The 15397-nt window shown below is 38.1% G+C and overlaps 1 protein-coding gene across 1 annotated transcript; it reads left to right on the plus strand.

The window, feature by feature from the left end:
* Positions 1–392: 392 nt before the first annotated feature.
* Positions 393–14981, plus strand: LOC105041283 (protein SUPPRESSOR OF K(+) TRANSPORT GROWTH DEFECT 1). Its single transcript, XM_010918179.4, has 8 exons — positions 393–1181; positions 3063–3168; positions 9430–9628; positions 13703–13771; positions 13888–13962; positions 14146–14244; positions 14352–14507; positions 14612–14981. Exons 1-8 carry the CDS (start codon positions 707–709, stop codon positions 14735–14737), a joined length of 1305 nt encoding a protein of 434 aa, XP_010916481.1. The 5' UTR covers positions 393–706; the 3' UTR covers positions 14738–14981.
* Positions 14982–15397: the final 416 nt, after the last annotated feature.

Genomic DNA, 15397 nt, shown 5'->3' on the forward strand with positions numbered 1-15397 from the left:
AGTTGTCTGCATTTTTTTCTATGTGGACATACTAGGTGCATGAGAGTTTTGTGCGCCCGATGGGGGCCACGTGCCCGGTCCGCATAAGTTTTTCAGTTAAGCATGGCTGCATAAGAATTTTATGCGCGCGCCTGATTTTTCATGTATTTTACGTCCTCATATTGTTTCCTATGCGGACGTTCTTCCGCATAGGAATGTTATGCACGTGACGTACAAATCAGCCTACTATTCGCATATGTTTTCCTGTGCGGCCGTGAGTCCGCATATAAATTATATGCGCATTTCTGTACGTAATTTTATACCTGTTTTCAAGAGACAAGGCGTGCTTCCCTGGCTCTCACGGACTGACGCGGTAGCCGAATCTCGATTCACCTGAGAAATTTCCTATCCGCCCACCATCAACCTACACACCCCCGCCTCCTCTCTCCCTTCCCTTCTTCTCCTCTCTTTCCCCTTCTTCGCCTTTCTTCTCTCTCCTTCGTCAAACCCTTCCAAACCCCGATTTCCAATTCAAGAAAATTCTAATTCTCCCATCGATCTCCCCTCCAATCTCGATCCAATTGATTTACTAGGGTTTCGATTCGTTATCGCGATCGGGGAACAAAGATTGGTCGATTTCCAGGGGTTTCGATTTTTTCGGATTTCGCACGATCGATCGGCGAATTGAGCGCATGCGATTGGATCGGGAGGAGGAGAGGGAGAGGAGATGTATAGCAATTTCAAGGAGCAGGCGATCGAGTACGTGAAGCAGGCGGTCCACGAGGACAATGCCGGGAATTACGTAAAAGCGTTCCCGCTCTACATGAACGCCCTCGAGTACTTCCGAACCCACCTCAAGTATGAGAAGAACCCCAAGATCAAGGAGGCCATCACCCAGAAGTTCACCGAGTACCTCCGCCGCGCTGAGGAGATCCGGGCCGTGCTCGACGAGGGCGGCCCCGGACCGACCGCCAACGGGGACGCCGCCGTGGCCACCAGGCCCAAGACCAAGCCCAAGGACGGGAACAGCGGTGGGGATGGAGAGGATGCCGAGCAGTCCAAGCTCAGGGCGGGGCTCAGCTCGGCGATCATCACGGAGAAGCCCAACGTAAAGTGGAGCGATGTTGCAGGGCTCGAGAGCGCCAAGCAGGCCTTGCAGGAGGCTGTCATCTTGCCCGTCAAATTCCCTCAGTTCTTTACTGGTATGTTCCGATTTTCCCTCTTTAGTAGCAATATAAAGATCTAACTGTTTAAGTGGGCAATGAAATTATTGGTCTGGTGTTAAAATAAACTCTATAAGAATTTGAATCCAACCATCTTGATAACCTTGCTTTCTCTTCCCTATCAAATTGTTCTCTCTCTCACGCACGCATGCACGCACGTTCATAACAGGGTTAGAAGGCATGATACATAAACATGATAATGGCCAAATTTGGCAACACATTCATAGCAGGGTTAGAAGGCATGATACGTAGACATGATAATGGCAAACTTTGGCATTTTGATATTAGACCAAAGTGTACGAATCAAGTTAAGCCGTTGAGTGTAAGCTTGGCACAGTTATAGCAGTACATGAGCTTCCCATGATACTGCAAGTGGGTGTACAATGATTGAAATATGCTGTTAATTTGTCGAATTCTGAGATTGTTTGCATGAATTTAGTTGGTATGATAAATTTGTTGAATTCATGCAATGCACATGTTAAACTAGAACTATCGAAAAAGGCATCTATTAATGACTCTCAGCTCTACAGTTATATAAATTAGTTGACAATGCTGTATCTTAGCATGCCATTATGGGTCTTTCTACATTGATGCATGAGGGTGAAAACAAGCCAAACAGGAATGAGGTAATAGATGTCGGATTGCAAGAATATCATGGAGAACGGGTGGTGGGAAGAGGACAAAACAGCTCCTTCACTATATCAAACTTCCACAGGTTGATGTTGCCACCCTCAAGTCTGGGGCAATCATAAAGATAAACAGAGGAGCTAAAGGCCAGCATCAAGGAATGTGGGCTTCCATGGTGAGGGAGATGATTTTGTGGAGAAAGAGATTGAATCATGCAGTAGAGGCTGGAGGCAGGGGAGGGAAGAGAGAGGTATGCATACATTGGAGTCGCAGAGGGTTGGAAGGAGAGAGAACGGTACAGCAGCCACTGTAACTGTTTGAGAGAAAGAGGAGCATGTGTGGATTATGGCATCTTGAGAACCATCCAATTTATCTCCACCTTTAAATTTTGATCTAATGATTATAATGTACTCTGGGAAATGACTGCAAATTAATTGATTAGTCTATATTATAAGCTTTTTGGCATGAAGTGAATGAACTAGGAGTAGCCCTTGTTCATCTCATTTAGTTCTCCTGCTCAAAATTCCAGCTTCTGTTTGGCTTGAGCAAGCTGGTATCAAGCTAAATTTTAAGCCAAACATGAGCCTGCTTATAAACAGTTTGTTTATTTGACAGCCTTATTCATGTATTAACTTGATTTATGTCAAGAGTTATAGCAAGGCTTTTGTGCTTGTCTAGTTTGTCATATTGGAGTTTGAAATTTAGCTAATGTTAGGGAGAAAAAAGATCCATAAATTTTATGGAATGATCCAATTTAAATTGCAATATATGCATACCAAGGTTAGCAAAAGAATAGTCAATCATGTTTCGAAGGGGTCTGCATCCTCAAATTGGGATTACGAGGAGCAAAGTTTTCCTACTTAGAGCCCTATCTTGTGGATTCATGCAAAATCAGTATGTCTGAGAGGAAAGAAACTATTGTGCAGAACTTGATGTCTGAAATTGTATTTGTTATCATCCATGTTAACTCCTTAGTATGCATCATGCGGAAACCCCTTCATTTTTGACTCGTAATTTGAATGTCTACTTCTTTAGTGCTTAAACGATATAACTTTGCTGCTCTTTTTTTTTTGCGAATTTAGTATCTTACTTCTATACATCCTTTACAGTTGCTTTTGTTACTTTTTATTTCAGGATGCCGTTGACAATTTGCCTGTCAAACTGTTTGATACAATATGTATATTTTTTGGCTAATCAGATAGCATGTCTTTTTTTCTATAACTAAATCTTTAGGAAAGCGAAGGCCATGGAGGGCATTTCTTTTGTATGGTCCACCGGGAACTGGAAAGTCATACCTGGCCAAGGCTGTTGCAACAGAGGCAGATTCAACTTTCTTCAGGTTGTTTATCTAGCCTAGCGCTTATCATTTTGAGAGATCTAAGAAAATAACATCTCTTATGGTTGTTGTATTTTTTATTTTTTTAACACCTGATGTTATCTGTTTCTGGGTTGTTAATGCCATCTGGACCTTAACCTTTATTTCCAAGTAGTATTGCATTTGCATGGTTTGGTTTTTCAGTCAAACACTTTTCTGACTTGGTCATTATTCCTTTTATTTCTTGTTTGTATGCTGTTAGGTGCTGTTTGGTTACAGAATAAGTGGGGGGAGGGTTATCCCTTGCACTGTTGAAGGAATAGGCTTATTTGCGGAATAAGCATGTTTTGATGTTTGGTTGAAGAATAAGTGCAGGGAATAATGGAGAGAATTAGCTGCATTTAACGTGCATTGAGCTTCATCACAAAGATGAAACTGCTTTTTCACTTTTTTTGGGTGCTTATTAGAGTGAAAAAGGGCAAAACGGTAATTGAAGGGAATAAGGACAAGTCTATTCCATGTTATAAGTCTACTGCACTCTTTTGGTGGAATTATGGTGGTGGGATATATTCCACAGCTCAGTGTAATCCCGAATTCTTTTGGGTGTTTGACAAGAATTTGGGGGATATCCCCCCATTTTGGTGGATAACTCCCTATTCATTACACAACCAAACACCACTTTAGGATTTCTGTGGTTTTATGCTGCAGCTAGTCATGGATTTCATATTGTCAATTTGATTTTGATGAGTATTTTTTGCTTGTATTTGTGTTTGTAGATCAAGATATATAGTGTTGATTTTGTCTGTCCAATGCCTTTCAAGGAAAAGATATAACATGTGTGCATTCATTGTTTATATCGTTTGTTATTTTGTTCTGCTTTCTAAAATTATAGGTTCCATCGAAGCTTTTGAAGGAGCTAAACTTCACAACAGGTTTTTCACTTCATGGTCACCACTCACCAGTCTCCTACTTCTTGTGGGAGCGGCTCAAAAAATTACTATTTTGTGTCTTTCTAATGGTTCCCAAAACTTCCTCCTGGATGACATTCATTTTATTTCTAAAATTTCATATCAAGATGTCATTCATAAACAAATTATATTTTGTGGAAATTTTGTGTATCAATTTTCATAACTTGTTTCAGGATGATGATTAATTCAAGTATGAGGACCTGTATTAGAGTTTAAATCTCTAGGTTCATCTTGATAATTCGTGTGAGAAGTTGTAGTTAATTGTCTTGACTTTTTTCTTCTATGTGGTGGAAGGAGAACATGTGCTGCTTTTCGTAGAGTCTCAGCTGAAATTGCTCTAATTGATGATTGCTGTTATACGGGTGTCTTTTCCTTTTTGTTCTCTCATTTAGGCTACGTGGTTACTTTTTTAAGGTTTTTTTGAGCAGTTACTAGTTTCTTATTGCTTCATGAGGTAAAATTCATTTTGTTGATGCTACGTATGAACATGCATGAATATCAATATTCATGTGCATTTTGTTGGAATGATCATCAACCCAGGCTGGAAGTGAGTGTCGTCAATCCTTTTGGATATATTGGTAGGTTTGTAGAACTTGTTAGATCTTATTTTGGTGTATCTAATATGTAACTACCCAAGAAAAAGTTTAAAAAATTAAAGTATATTCGTGATATCAACCTACAACCATGTACTTTCCAGCTATATATCTAAACAAAGACTCTTCATAAGAATTAAATGAAATTCAACATTTAGTAGAGGTTATGAATCGTATAAATGGATCCTAGGCATACTTCTGTATTCCAATTTACTACAACGGTAGAAAGACCTGGTGCAGACTGAAAAATCTGCTCCCACATCATTCATTTATGTTTAGTGGACTCATGAATGAAGTTTATATATATCGATTTTTGGATAATTGAGTAGCTGATGATGGATATCAATTGGTGGATGTTACCTACTTACCTTTGTCACCTCAATGACCATGGCCCTATAAAAGTCATGTCCCCGCCCCCTAAAATTGAGAACATATCCTCCCTTCTTGCTGTTAATTAGATAGATGCCTGTAATTTCAGGGACAGCAAATTCATGGTTAACAGAAAATGCATACACTTTCCTCCAAGTACTCAATCTGTGGCAATTTTTTTAAAAAAAAAGAAAAAAAGAAAACCATGGAGCTTGAACTTTTTCCCATTCCAAGGAAAGCTGTTGTGTTTTTGGGTGAAAATCGTGTGGAAATTTAAGCTGAAGATCTCCGTGGCCATTAAACCGGAGTATCTTTTGTCTAATGCCTAAGATAGTTGTTATGGTTTAGGCTGGAGCCCCTATAGAATTGCCGATCAATTTTTTTTTTTTTTCCGAAACAAAATTCATAAAGAGTATGTACATTAATATGGCATCCCTATTAGATTGAACAGACATGCTTGTTTTGTTTGAAGACGGCTACTGGAGATTGGCAAACTTTTAGTACAAGTAACCCAACTTAGATGTGCCTGGTTGTCCATAGTGGTTTCCCCCATAAACTAGTAAGTAACCTTGCCTGATTGGCATAATGTTCTGGATGACAACTAGATTCATGTTCTTGAATTTATTTGGAAAAAGAAAAGAATGTTGCATTGTTGAATTAGGGGTAGCATGGTGGATTAAGACCATGCACAATGTTGTGCTTCTAATCAATTTATCTGAACTTTCAATGTTGAGACTGTTTTCTAGTGTGTTATCTATGCTAGAATTATATAGGGTCCATAATTTTTTTGTTTTTAATTATTTATTGCTTATATTTATTTAACTATTTATAACTAAGACATCAGAAATTCAGAAGTCAATGACAAGTGTGACTGAATATAGCTTTTCTTCTATCCTTGAATTCGTCAACATCTGGTGCATGGAAATCATGTAATTACTATGCCTTGATGTCCTTAGAGTATAACTTGGCATGTGGATGTGGTCAGACATAAATTTTAGACATGACTCTCAACAATCTGTTTTTGCCAAAATTTTTTTCTTTGATACCCTGCAGACAAGATGCTCTAGTTGACCATGTCATGCATCATTTAGAGACAGAAAGTCATAATTATTATTCACAGAACAATGTACATTTACACGTCCCATTTTGTCTTTGACTTTAATTAGTATGCTTTTTCTTTCTTCTTTTTTTTTTTTGAATAATTATGATCTTACTTGACTCAATTTGCTCGCCAAAATACAGGGGTTCATTTGACCTCTAAGTACCAAGTTCTTGCTTATATTAAAAACATGGACAGCATGTGACCATGGTCTTGCCTATAACTGCAAAAATTCTCTCTTTTTTCCTCAATGGCTTCCTTTAGCAATATGGCCCATTATCATAACTCATAACTAATCAGCTTTTGGCAAGCTATATCAGATATTATGGTGGACTAGCTTGCTCAAGTACCCACTATATATATCAGATTATGGCATTGGTGTTGGAATCAAATGAAATAATTCTAATGCTGTGTGCTTATTGTGACCTAGAGCTCACTATTATATTTGCTGACAAGTCCATCCTTTGGCTTTGTGGTTGAAGTTAGGGATCCCAACATTACCATTGCCGTTGGCTTTCTTGTTTGGTGTCATGTAACATTATCATCAAAAGGCCCTTTTGGGTAATTTTATCTTACTCCCAAATTTAGATTGCCAAAGTAATTTGTCGTTTGTATAATTTTGCTTTCTGATTCCTTTTTTGAAGTCCTCCTTGATGTTATCCTATATGGCCCTAGCTTAGGTTTCCTTGTGCAAGTCCTTGAGAGTTTGCTATAATTCTAAGCTGATAGTTCATGTTGAGGTAAGTGTCTCTTCAATTATTTATTATATTTTAAGTTGGCTTGTTGTGGGATTACCAAATGTGGCTAGTTATACATGCAATCAACTGCCAAGATTGTGTTTGCACTAGAAATAAATCTGCCCATGTATGTTCCTTAGGCTTTATGGAACTAGCTCTCCAATATGTGCTATCGCCTCTGAAGTTCAAGCACATTAGAGTAAGTATCCTAAGAAATAAGTAATATTAGTAATATTTGAATTATCAGTGGATAACACTTGAAGCACTCGATAAAGCTATGCCGTGTTTGGCGGTTGTTGCGTGTAGCTTGGGCTCATCTAGCTCTTAATCCACAATAGGCCTTCAACATAGGTATTCTCATATATCAAGCTTGTAAGCAGATTTGTTGTATCGGTATCGAGTGTTGTACTAGTACTGGAGCTCCGGTCGGTCAGTGGTACGATTCAATATGCTCCCATGCCATTCTGTACTTGGCCCAAACTAACCACAGAGAGAGAGGGCATAGGGAGAATGGGAGAGGAAGAGAGAGGGGGGGATGGAAGGAGAGGGGGAGGGGGATAGGGCCTATGGAGGCCATCGGAGGACAGCCAAGCTCGCTACACACGGAGGAAAATAGAGAGGCGGAGAGAGGGATAAAGAGAGAGAGGGAGAGGAGGCCTTTGGAGGGCCAGCAAGGACACCTTGCTGCCATCAAGGCCAATGAAGGCCGAAGGAGGGGCTCCGACCACCTCCTGATCGAAACAAGGGCTTCGGCCTGTGTTTCCCCCTGTTTTTTGCAATTTATCAAGTGAGGCACATGTTTTTTTTCTATTGTTTGAGATTTTTAATTGAAGTCAGCAATCTGAGAGGAGAGTGGATCCCCTTCTCCGACCTTCGCTGGCATCCATAGTGGTGAGGTGGCCTTGCGGCCCTCCGAAGGCCTCTAACGGCCTCCTCTCCCTCTCCTCTTTCTGTACCTCCACCCTCCTCTGGCTTCAATCATGTGCAGCATGCTCGACTGCCCTTTGGCGTCTTCCAGAGGCCCTTTCTCTCTCCTTCCCTCCCCTTCTCTCTCTTCCTCTCTTTCCTTCTCTCTCTACCCCCCCAATCACTGGTATCTTGTTTTGAACGCTATAAGCATCCTAGTCGGCCGTTGGTACAGTTTGGCATTCTCCGGATCGGGAGGTTCTGGGCAGTTCAGCGAACCATGCTTGTAAGCATCCAAACCTGTACCAGGTTCTGAGGCCAGTGGATATCCCACACTCTTGTACTAGATATGTGATGCTTTACTGCACTTGCACCTCAATTGCCAGTTTGCATGCAACGTGAACTTTTTGTGACAAGTGTGCAATGTGAGCTTTGCATTTAAATTTTGTGGACTGGTTTTCTAGTTGTGCTAAAGTTTTGATATGCTATGAGTCCTGGGTTAGTCCTATTTGATCTATTGGTGTTCATTAGTCTGAGACACAACCTTTGATTACCTGGCTCAAAGGATTGATGCTCCTTGCTCTGACAATCACATGCAAGATGTCAGCAGGATGGATTGTTTGAACTTTGAACGAGTTGAACCAAGTCCTGTTGTACTTGGAATTGGTGTATGTTTCTTACTGGGGTTGCTGCTTCATTTTGCACCAGCTTGGCTATGTACCAACCAGATCAAAGAAAAAAACAAGCCCCTTGCAGCACAATAGTGACGAGGTAGATTTGCATGCTCAAGAAAATAAATATTCAGCAGAATTGATGTATGTTGGATCTTTAATGGGGTTGCTGCTTCATATTGCACCAGAATGGTTATGGACCAAGCAGACCAGAGCAATAACCAAGCCCCAGTCTGCAGCACAATAATGACAAGGTAGATTTGCATGCTTAAGGAAATAAACATTTGGGGTCGCATCAGAACGAAGATTTTGCAGTAAGGTAGCACATGAAATGTAAAGCATCAAAGTGCCCAACATGCTGCTGCACACTTATCAAATTATTATTAGGTTTTGTTGTTATCGTGGTCTCTTTGAGCACATCTAGACCAAGGTTGTGCTTGTTAACTTGCATTGAATATGACAATGATTTCAGATATCTGGTTGATGACCTAGCAAGTTGAAGCTGATGACTCTGTAGGCTCGGTCTGTGTGGTGCTTATTAAAACTTAAACCTGTCTTATATTTTAATTGACTTCTGCCTGACCTGAGGAGAGCTCTTGCATCATTGTCCAGGCCAAGTATGATCCATCAGGTTGACTAGCTAGTGCTTGTATGTGTGGAATTGTAGGCTACATGTGCATACTCTCAAATATATCTCATCATGCATTACTGCATAATAACTACATCATAAGCACATACATATAATAATTTTAAGTGCATGTTTGGGCCTATTATGGAATACAGATTTAGCTTGTGAAGCATGGATTTGTAGGCATTTTTGTAGTTTGACAACTATTTAAATATCTGTATTTCATTTGTTTTGGTTACATGCTCCTTCATGTAATGCTCAAAACTGTCTTCACTCAGGAGGTTAATTGACAAATGCTGAATAATTTGCTGCAGTATATCTTCATCAGATCTAGTGTCAAAGTGGATGGGTGAAAGTGAGAAGCTCGTCTCAAACCTTTTTCAAATGGCTCGTGAAAATGCTCCTTCCATTATCTTCATAGATGAAATCGATTCCTTATGTGGTCAGCGTGGAGAAGGCAATGAAAGTGAAGCTTCTCGAAGGATTAAGACAGAACTTCTAGTGCAGATGCAGGTAATTTGAGAACAATGATATATGTCCTGGATATTATAATATCCACTTCAAGTTGTGCCATTTCTAATATTGATTAAATTAATATTTTTGTGTGGTATTTGTGTTATCAAGTTTGTTGTATAATTTTGTTTCTATGTTATTGGCATGATACAAGGCCATCTGCGCAAGAGGAATGAATACTTGAGTTTGCATAGACATTTTACTGAAGTATAATCTTCACCTTTTCCATCTGATATCATGTTGCATGAACATGCTTTAGATGAATGCATGCTCTGTCATTAACAAGTGCTCTGTAGAAACATGGGCCACGTAGTGGTTAGGTTTTGCATATAGAGAGGAATGCAGGATTGAAGCCAATTTCACTTATTCAACTCTGCCTAGCTATCTGGATTTTCTAATCCTAGATTGTAACATTTTCATTTCCATGTAAATGGTTCTGGAAATATGGAAACGTGCAGGTTAATAATTTGATTTGCAAGATTTAGGGAAATCTGTTATCTATGGGCCGAGCACGTCTGCTGTCATCCAAGATTTGAAATACAAACTAGATGTATTAGCTCAGTTCTTATTCTTTAAATTTGTAATTTGAGAAAGAACATAAGATAATAAAATTTATTGATAATTCATAATTACATCGCATCACAGCCTTGGCATTCTGGAGTGTATATCATTACTGTTTTTTGACTGTATTTATCTTATTATAAGAAGTCTATAGATTCGCTTGCTTCTCTGTGTTCATGGGAGATTCTTTTTATTCTTGGAAAGTATCCAGTAACTTCCATATATTTTGGGGGCAAAACCTTTCAATAATAATTCCATCATTCTGATAATGAATGATCTGTTTGTATCTGCTTTTTCATGATATTATTTTTATTATGTGAGCTTTCTAACTGTTCTCAGACCTCCTAGATCTGTGAGATGTATTGTCATAATTTATGCCACCATAGTAAAGAATTGTACTTTTTAGTTCATAAATTATTAGTAATTGCACTGAACCTTAAGTAACTCATGATCTGCTAGCATAGGTTTCTAGGCCATGGATGGCTTCAATTATCGGTGCAGTTCTTTCACCTGAAGACTAGATATTTTTTGTGACTGTGGTCGTCTATTTCTTGGATAATACTGAGCTTTTGATTTAGCATCTACAGAATTTTTTCTAGAATATAGCTATGTATATTTTGGCAGGTTCTCTAATTAATTTTTGAATAATTCATAACTGAGCTATAATTAGTTGATAAGGAGGAGATTATTGAAAGAAAGATAAACTGTATCTGACATAGAGAAAGCTTCTACAGAAATTGGTCTAGCAAGCTTATTGGCAAGACTATTGGCAGCTCTAACAATGTGAGGAAAGAAATATTGGTTGAGTTTAAATCACTTGTCATCAACTTGTGTCACTCCCATTTTTAATTAATTAGTTTTTGTAAATAAGCTCAACCAATAATGACATTGGTACCATTGTTAACTGAGATTTTATCAAGTTAAAAGTGTAAAAAATTATTCTTTTGTACTAATGCAGCTGAAAATTGCTATACTTCACCTCCATGGAAGCAATAACACTAATTTTAACAAGCAGACATCAGGAAGGGTGCAAATTTCCATTCTAGGTGCTACCCTTCTATGTTGCAAGGTGGTTGGCATGAAAATTTGCTCGACCTTGACCTCCAATGCAGATGCATGTAATTTGCATCTGTACTTAAGGTTAGTAAATCAAGTGATCCAGATTTAGGATCCTGTTACAGAGTTAGATAAGACATTTGTATGATGAGAAGTTTTGGGCAAACTTTTGGTGAAAGATTATGTCACCCTGTGTCCGTTGGTTAGAAGGATCATCAATCAGAAACAATCTGTTGAGAAGATCTTTCCTTTGGATTTTTTTTTTTTTTCTGACATTTTAATCACATTAATCATTAAGACTTGTATTTAATTTTTAGACTCCAACTCCAGTTACTTATTGGGACAAAACTATTCAGACATCCTTTTTGGGCATTGGGTGTTATTCGATTGTGCATGTTAATTAATTTCCATGGTTGTTAACACCTCATGCCTTATCAAAACTAGAATCCTGCTTATGCAATGCATATGCATTGGAAAGGAGTATTTTTTTTTTTAATTTGGAAGGTGGTGCCAGGGCTTGTAGGAAATTTCTTTTTTAACAATGTGAGAGATGCCTGGAAAAGTAAGTATGGATGCACAAGAAAAAGTAAATTGAAACCATGTTTTTATTTTTCGGGAAACTCTTGAAGCAGTGGTTCTCAGGAATTGAGACAGCAGTGCTTCAGGCTCTGAGGCTGGCTGTGTGAACTCAGTTTCAGAGTCTATCCCTTATATGTTGGAACTGTAACCTCCTTTCGGTTGCTTCGTTAGATCAGTTGATGGTGTATAATTTGGCTAAAAGCAGGTCCTTGGGGTTTATCAGTGCACCTATGAAGGAGTCATTGTTTTTATTTGCTGATTCACTTGGCAGTGAAATACGAATTCAGCTCCTTATGAAAGGCAACATGTTCCTGAGAGACTTTGTCAGTGAAATACAATTTCTGGTCCATAAATGGGTCAGATTTTATCCAACTACATCCATTTCTATGACCGAAGTAGATTGATTTTGGATAGAAATTTTGACATCTGATCAGGATTTGGATCCGAATTCAGATGTTTATTTACAAATCTTCCCGGTTCCGGATCCGAATTCAGATTTTAAATACTTTTCGAATCTGGATCCTGATATCCGATAAAAATTCTCAAAAATGAACCATATAACCCAGGATTGAAACCAGTGATCTCTGGATTGAATTGCAAGCCCCAACCACCAGGTTACAACGTACATTCCTATCTTATGTATGGTTCTTATTTTACTTATTCACATGTATTCGGGTCATTAAAAGAAAATGTGATGTATATTATGATATTTCATGTTAATTTTTATAAAAGAATCCTTTCTCTTTGATAAAAATAAAAAAATGAACATACTTTATTTTTACTTTTTATGATATTTTCAAAACTGTATTGTTAAAAGTATCTATGTATTTCTGTATTCATATATAATTTTTCTTACAAGCCCTCAATGAGATAATTCATGATTATTGTTATTTATTCTATAATTAAAAAATAATAATGATATTTGATGCAAAAAGGTATAATATTTTTTGTATTATATTTTTATTTTAATTAACTTTGGATCTTTAATATTTTAATATAAATCTAATCGAACCAATGATTTGATCCTTGACCAAGTTGATCTTCGTGTCGGTTTAGTAACCATATCTTGAATCCTTATTTACCTATGTATCGTGAACTATTTGCATAGTGAATTCTATTCTTGTCCTTTACGATTATATAATTGATGTTAGTTTTCATCACTGAATTATGCCAAAAATTCAGTTTAGATCCAAATAATATCCAGCTTATATCTATATTAGGATAGAAAAACATGGATATAAATAATATCTGACTTATATCCGTATCCATTCAGAATAAATATGCATATGCTCAATATCAATTTGTATCCATATCCATTTAAAACAAATATGGATACTAATTTTGGTATCCCTCTAATATCCCATGTTCATATCCATATACATTGAAGAATATGGATACAAATATGAATATTACCAGTATTCAATCCATTTTCAGCCTTAGGTTGTCAAAATGTAATTGTTTTTACTTATTTTGACTTTGAGATTGTTTAACGTGACAAAGCATGACAGTGGGCAGATCTTTTTTGGATCAAATATTTGTGTGTTATGCCTTCTCCTTGACTTTTGAAATGTACATATATCATATCAGTATTTCCTATGGTTGCACCTAACAGCTTGTTGTATTTGGACCTTTGTCAAAAAAAGTAGTATGAATTGGCCCTGACGGCTCTGATAAATTAAAATTCGCTTATCATCTGCCTTGTAGGTGATAAATGATGTATGTGGAGTTGTTTTTGTTTCACTTGGTAATATTTGTATTCATATGATTTTTTTCATGTGTGTTACAACTGTCGTGTTACAATGCAATGCGAAATATGGTTGAGTCATTATGCTAGTCATTGCTTTTCTGCTACTTATTGAATCCCTTATTGTCTTCCAGGGTGTAGGAAACAATGACCAGAAAGTTCTTGTTCTTGCTGCCACAAATACTCCATATGCTCTGGATCAGGTTGGTGTGAAACCTTGGTTAATTTTTTAAGCTCAACTGCCAAATATGGTTGCTTATGAATTTCTTTAGGGGTGCCACTGCTGCTCTATATTATCACTTATTGTTGTGAATTATAGGCTGTTCGGCGGCGTTTTGACAAGCGGATTTACATTCCTCTTCCTGACCTGAAAGCTAGGCAGCATATGTTCAAGGTATTGTAGATACAAGGCTAAATGCCCGTCGAACTCCTTTGCCCCAACTGATCCTGCCTAATGTTGGGAACCACTTTTTATTTGAATCTCATATTTTATTCTGAGGTGAATTTCACATTACAAAATGGCCTTCAGAAACTTCATGTCATCCTTTATTTTTTTTCATTTTTTCGGATTATACAGGTACATCTGGGAGATACCCCTCACAACCTGACTGAAAGTGATTTTGAGAACTTGGCTCATCGAACAGAAGGTTTTTCAGGTTCAGATATTTCTGTTTGTGTAAGTAGCAACAGTTCCCAATGGCCTTAAAGAATGTTCTGCGAGGAGTTGGTCTCTATCCATAATCAATTCTGAGTATTATTTTTAACCTGCTTTTCACCAAACAGGTCAAGGATGTACTCTTTGAACCCGTCCGCAAAACTCAAGATGCCATGTTTTTCATCAAGACCCCCGATGGTATGTGGATGCCATGTGGACCGAAACAACCTGGAGCTGTACAGACTACAATGCAGGATCTTGCTGCAAAAGGTCTTGCTGCTAAGGTGCACAGAAAACCTCAACCAACAGTGCTTTTTCAGGCAAATGCCCCTCGCTTTTATGTCTAAATAGTTTTGTTTCATATTTTTCTTCTTGAGTAATTGAACAGATCCTTCCACCACCAATTACAAGGACAGACTTTGATAAAGTACTGGCCAGGCAGAGACCTACTGTCAGCAAAGCTGACCTTGAAGTGCAGGAGAGATTCACCAAGGAGTTTGGAGAAGAGGGCTAAATGGTTGGACAGACCAAGTGTGGGCATTGTAACTGTATATTGTGTTTCTGTTAGTTTGAGTGAAAATTATAACTGGTTTCATAAAACCTCTCATCAGGTGGAGCACACTAGTTTCCTAGATTCTTGTTGGATCCCTCTTGTTGAGATTTTACTATTTATATGCTAGAGTTAGCTCCACCTGTGACTCTGATCGCTGCCAGTGTTAATGGAACTAATATATTGAATATGGTTAGATTCTATCAAACATTAGAATTTTTTGGTTTCTTTGACAGTTCTGATTCTTCTCTTTTTGCCTTGAAAGGTCACACTTGCAGAAATTAGAATGTATTCTCCCGGGTGATGTCAGGTGGCTCTTTTTTTAACAAAAGCTTGAGGTCAGTGTATCGTTCCCCGCTGAGCTGCTGGCTGATCAACAAATTTGAACTTTCAAAGAGGAGATAAGACTGTGTCATTGCTCCCACTGTTAATGGAACTAATACATTGAATATCATCAAATTCTATCCGACATTCTAATTTTTGTTTAGGTTTCTGTGTGATTTTGACCGATCTGATTCTTCTCTTTTTGCCTTGAGAGGTCACACTTACAGAAATTAAAATGCATTCTCCCGGGTGATGTCAGGTGGCTTTTTTCTGATAAAAGCTTGAGGTCAGTGTGCATGG

The sequence above is a fragment of the Elaeis guineensis genome, chromosome 3 (genome assembly GCF_000442705.2).
Source record: "Elaeis guineensis isolate ETL-2024a chromosome 3, EG11, whole genome shotgun sequence".
NCBI classification, from domain to species: Eukaryota; Viridiplantae; Streptophyta; class Magnoliopsida; order Arecales; family Arecaceae; genus Elaeis; species Elaeis guineensis.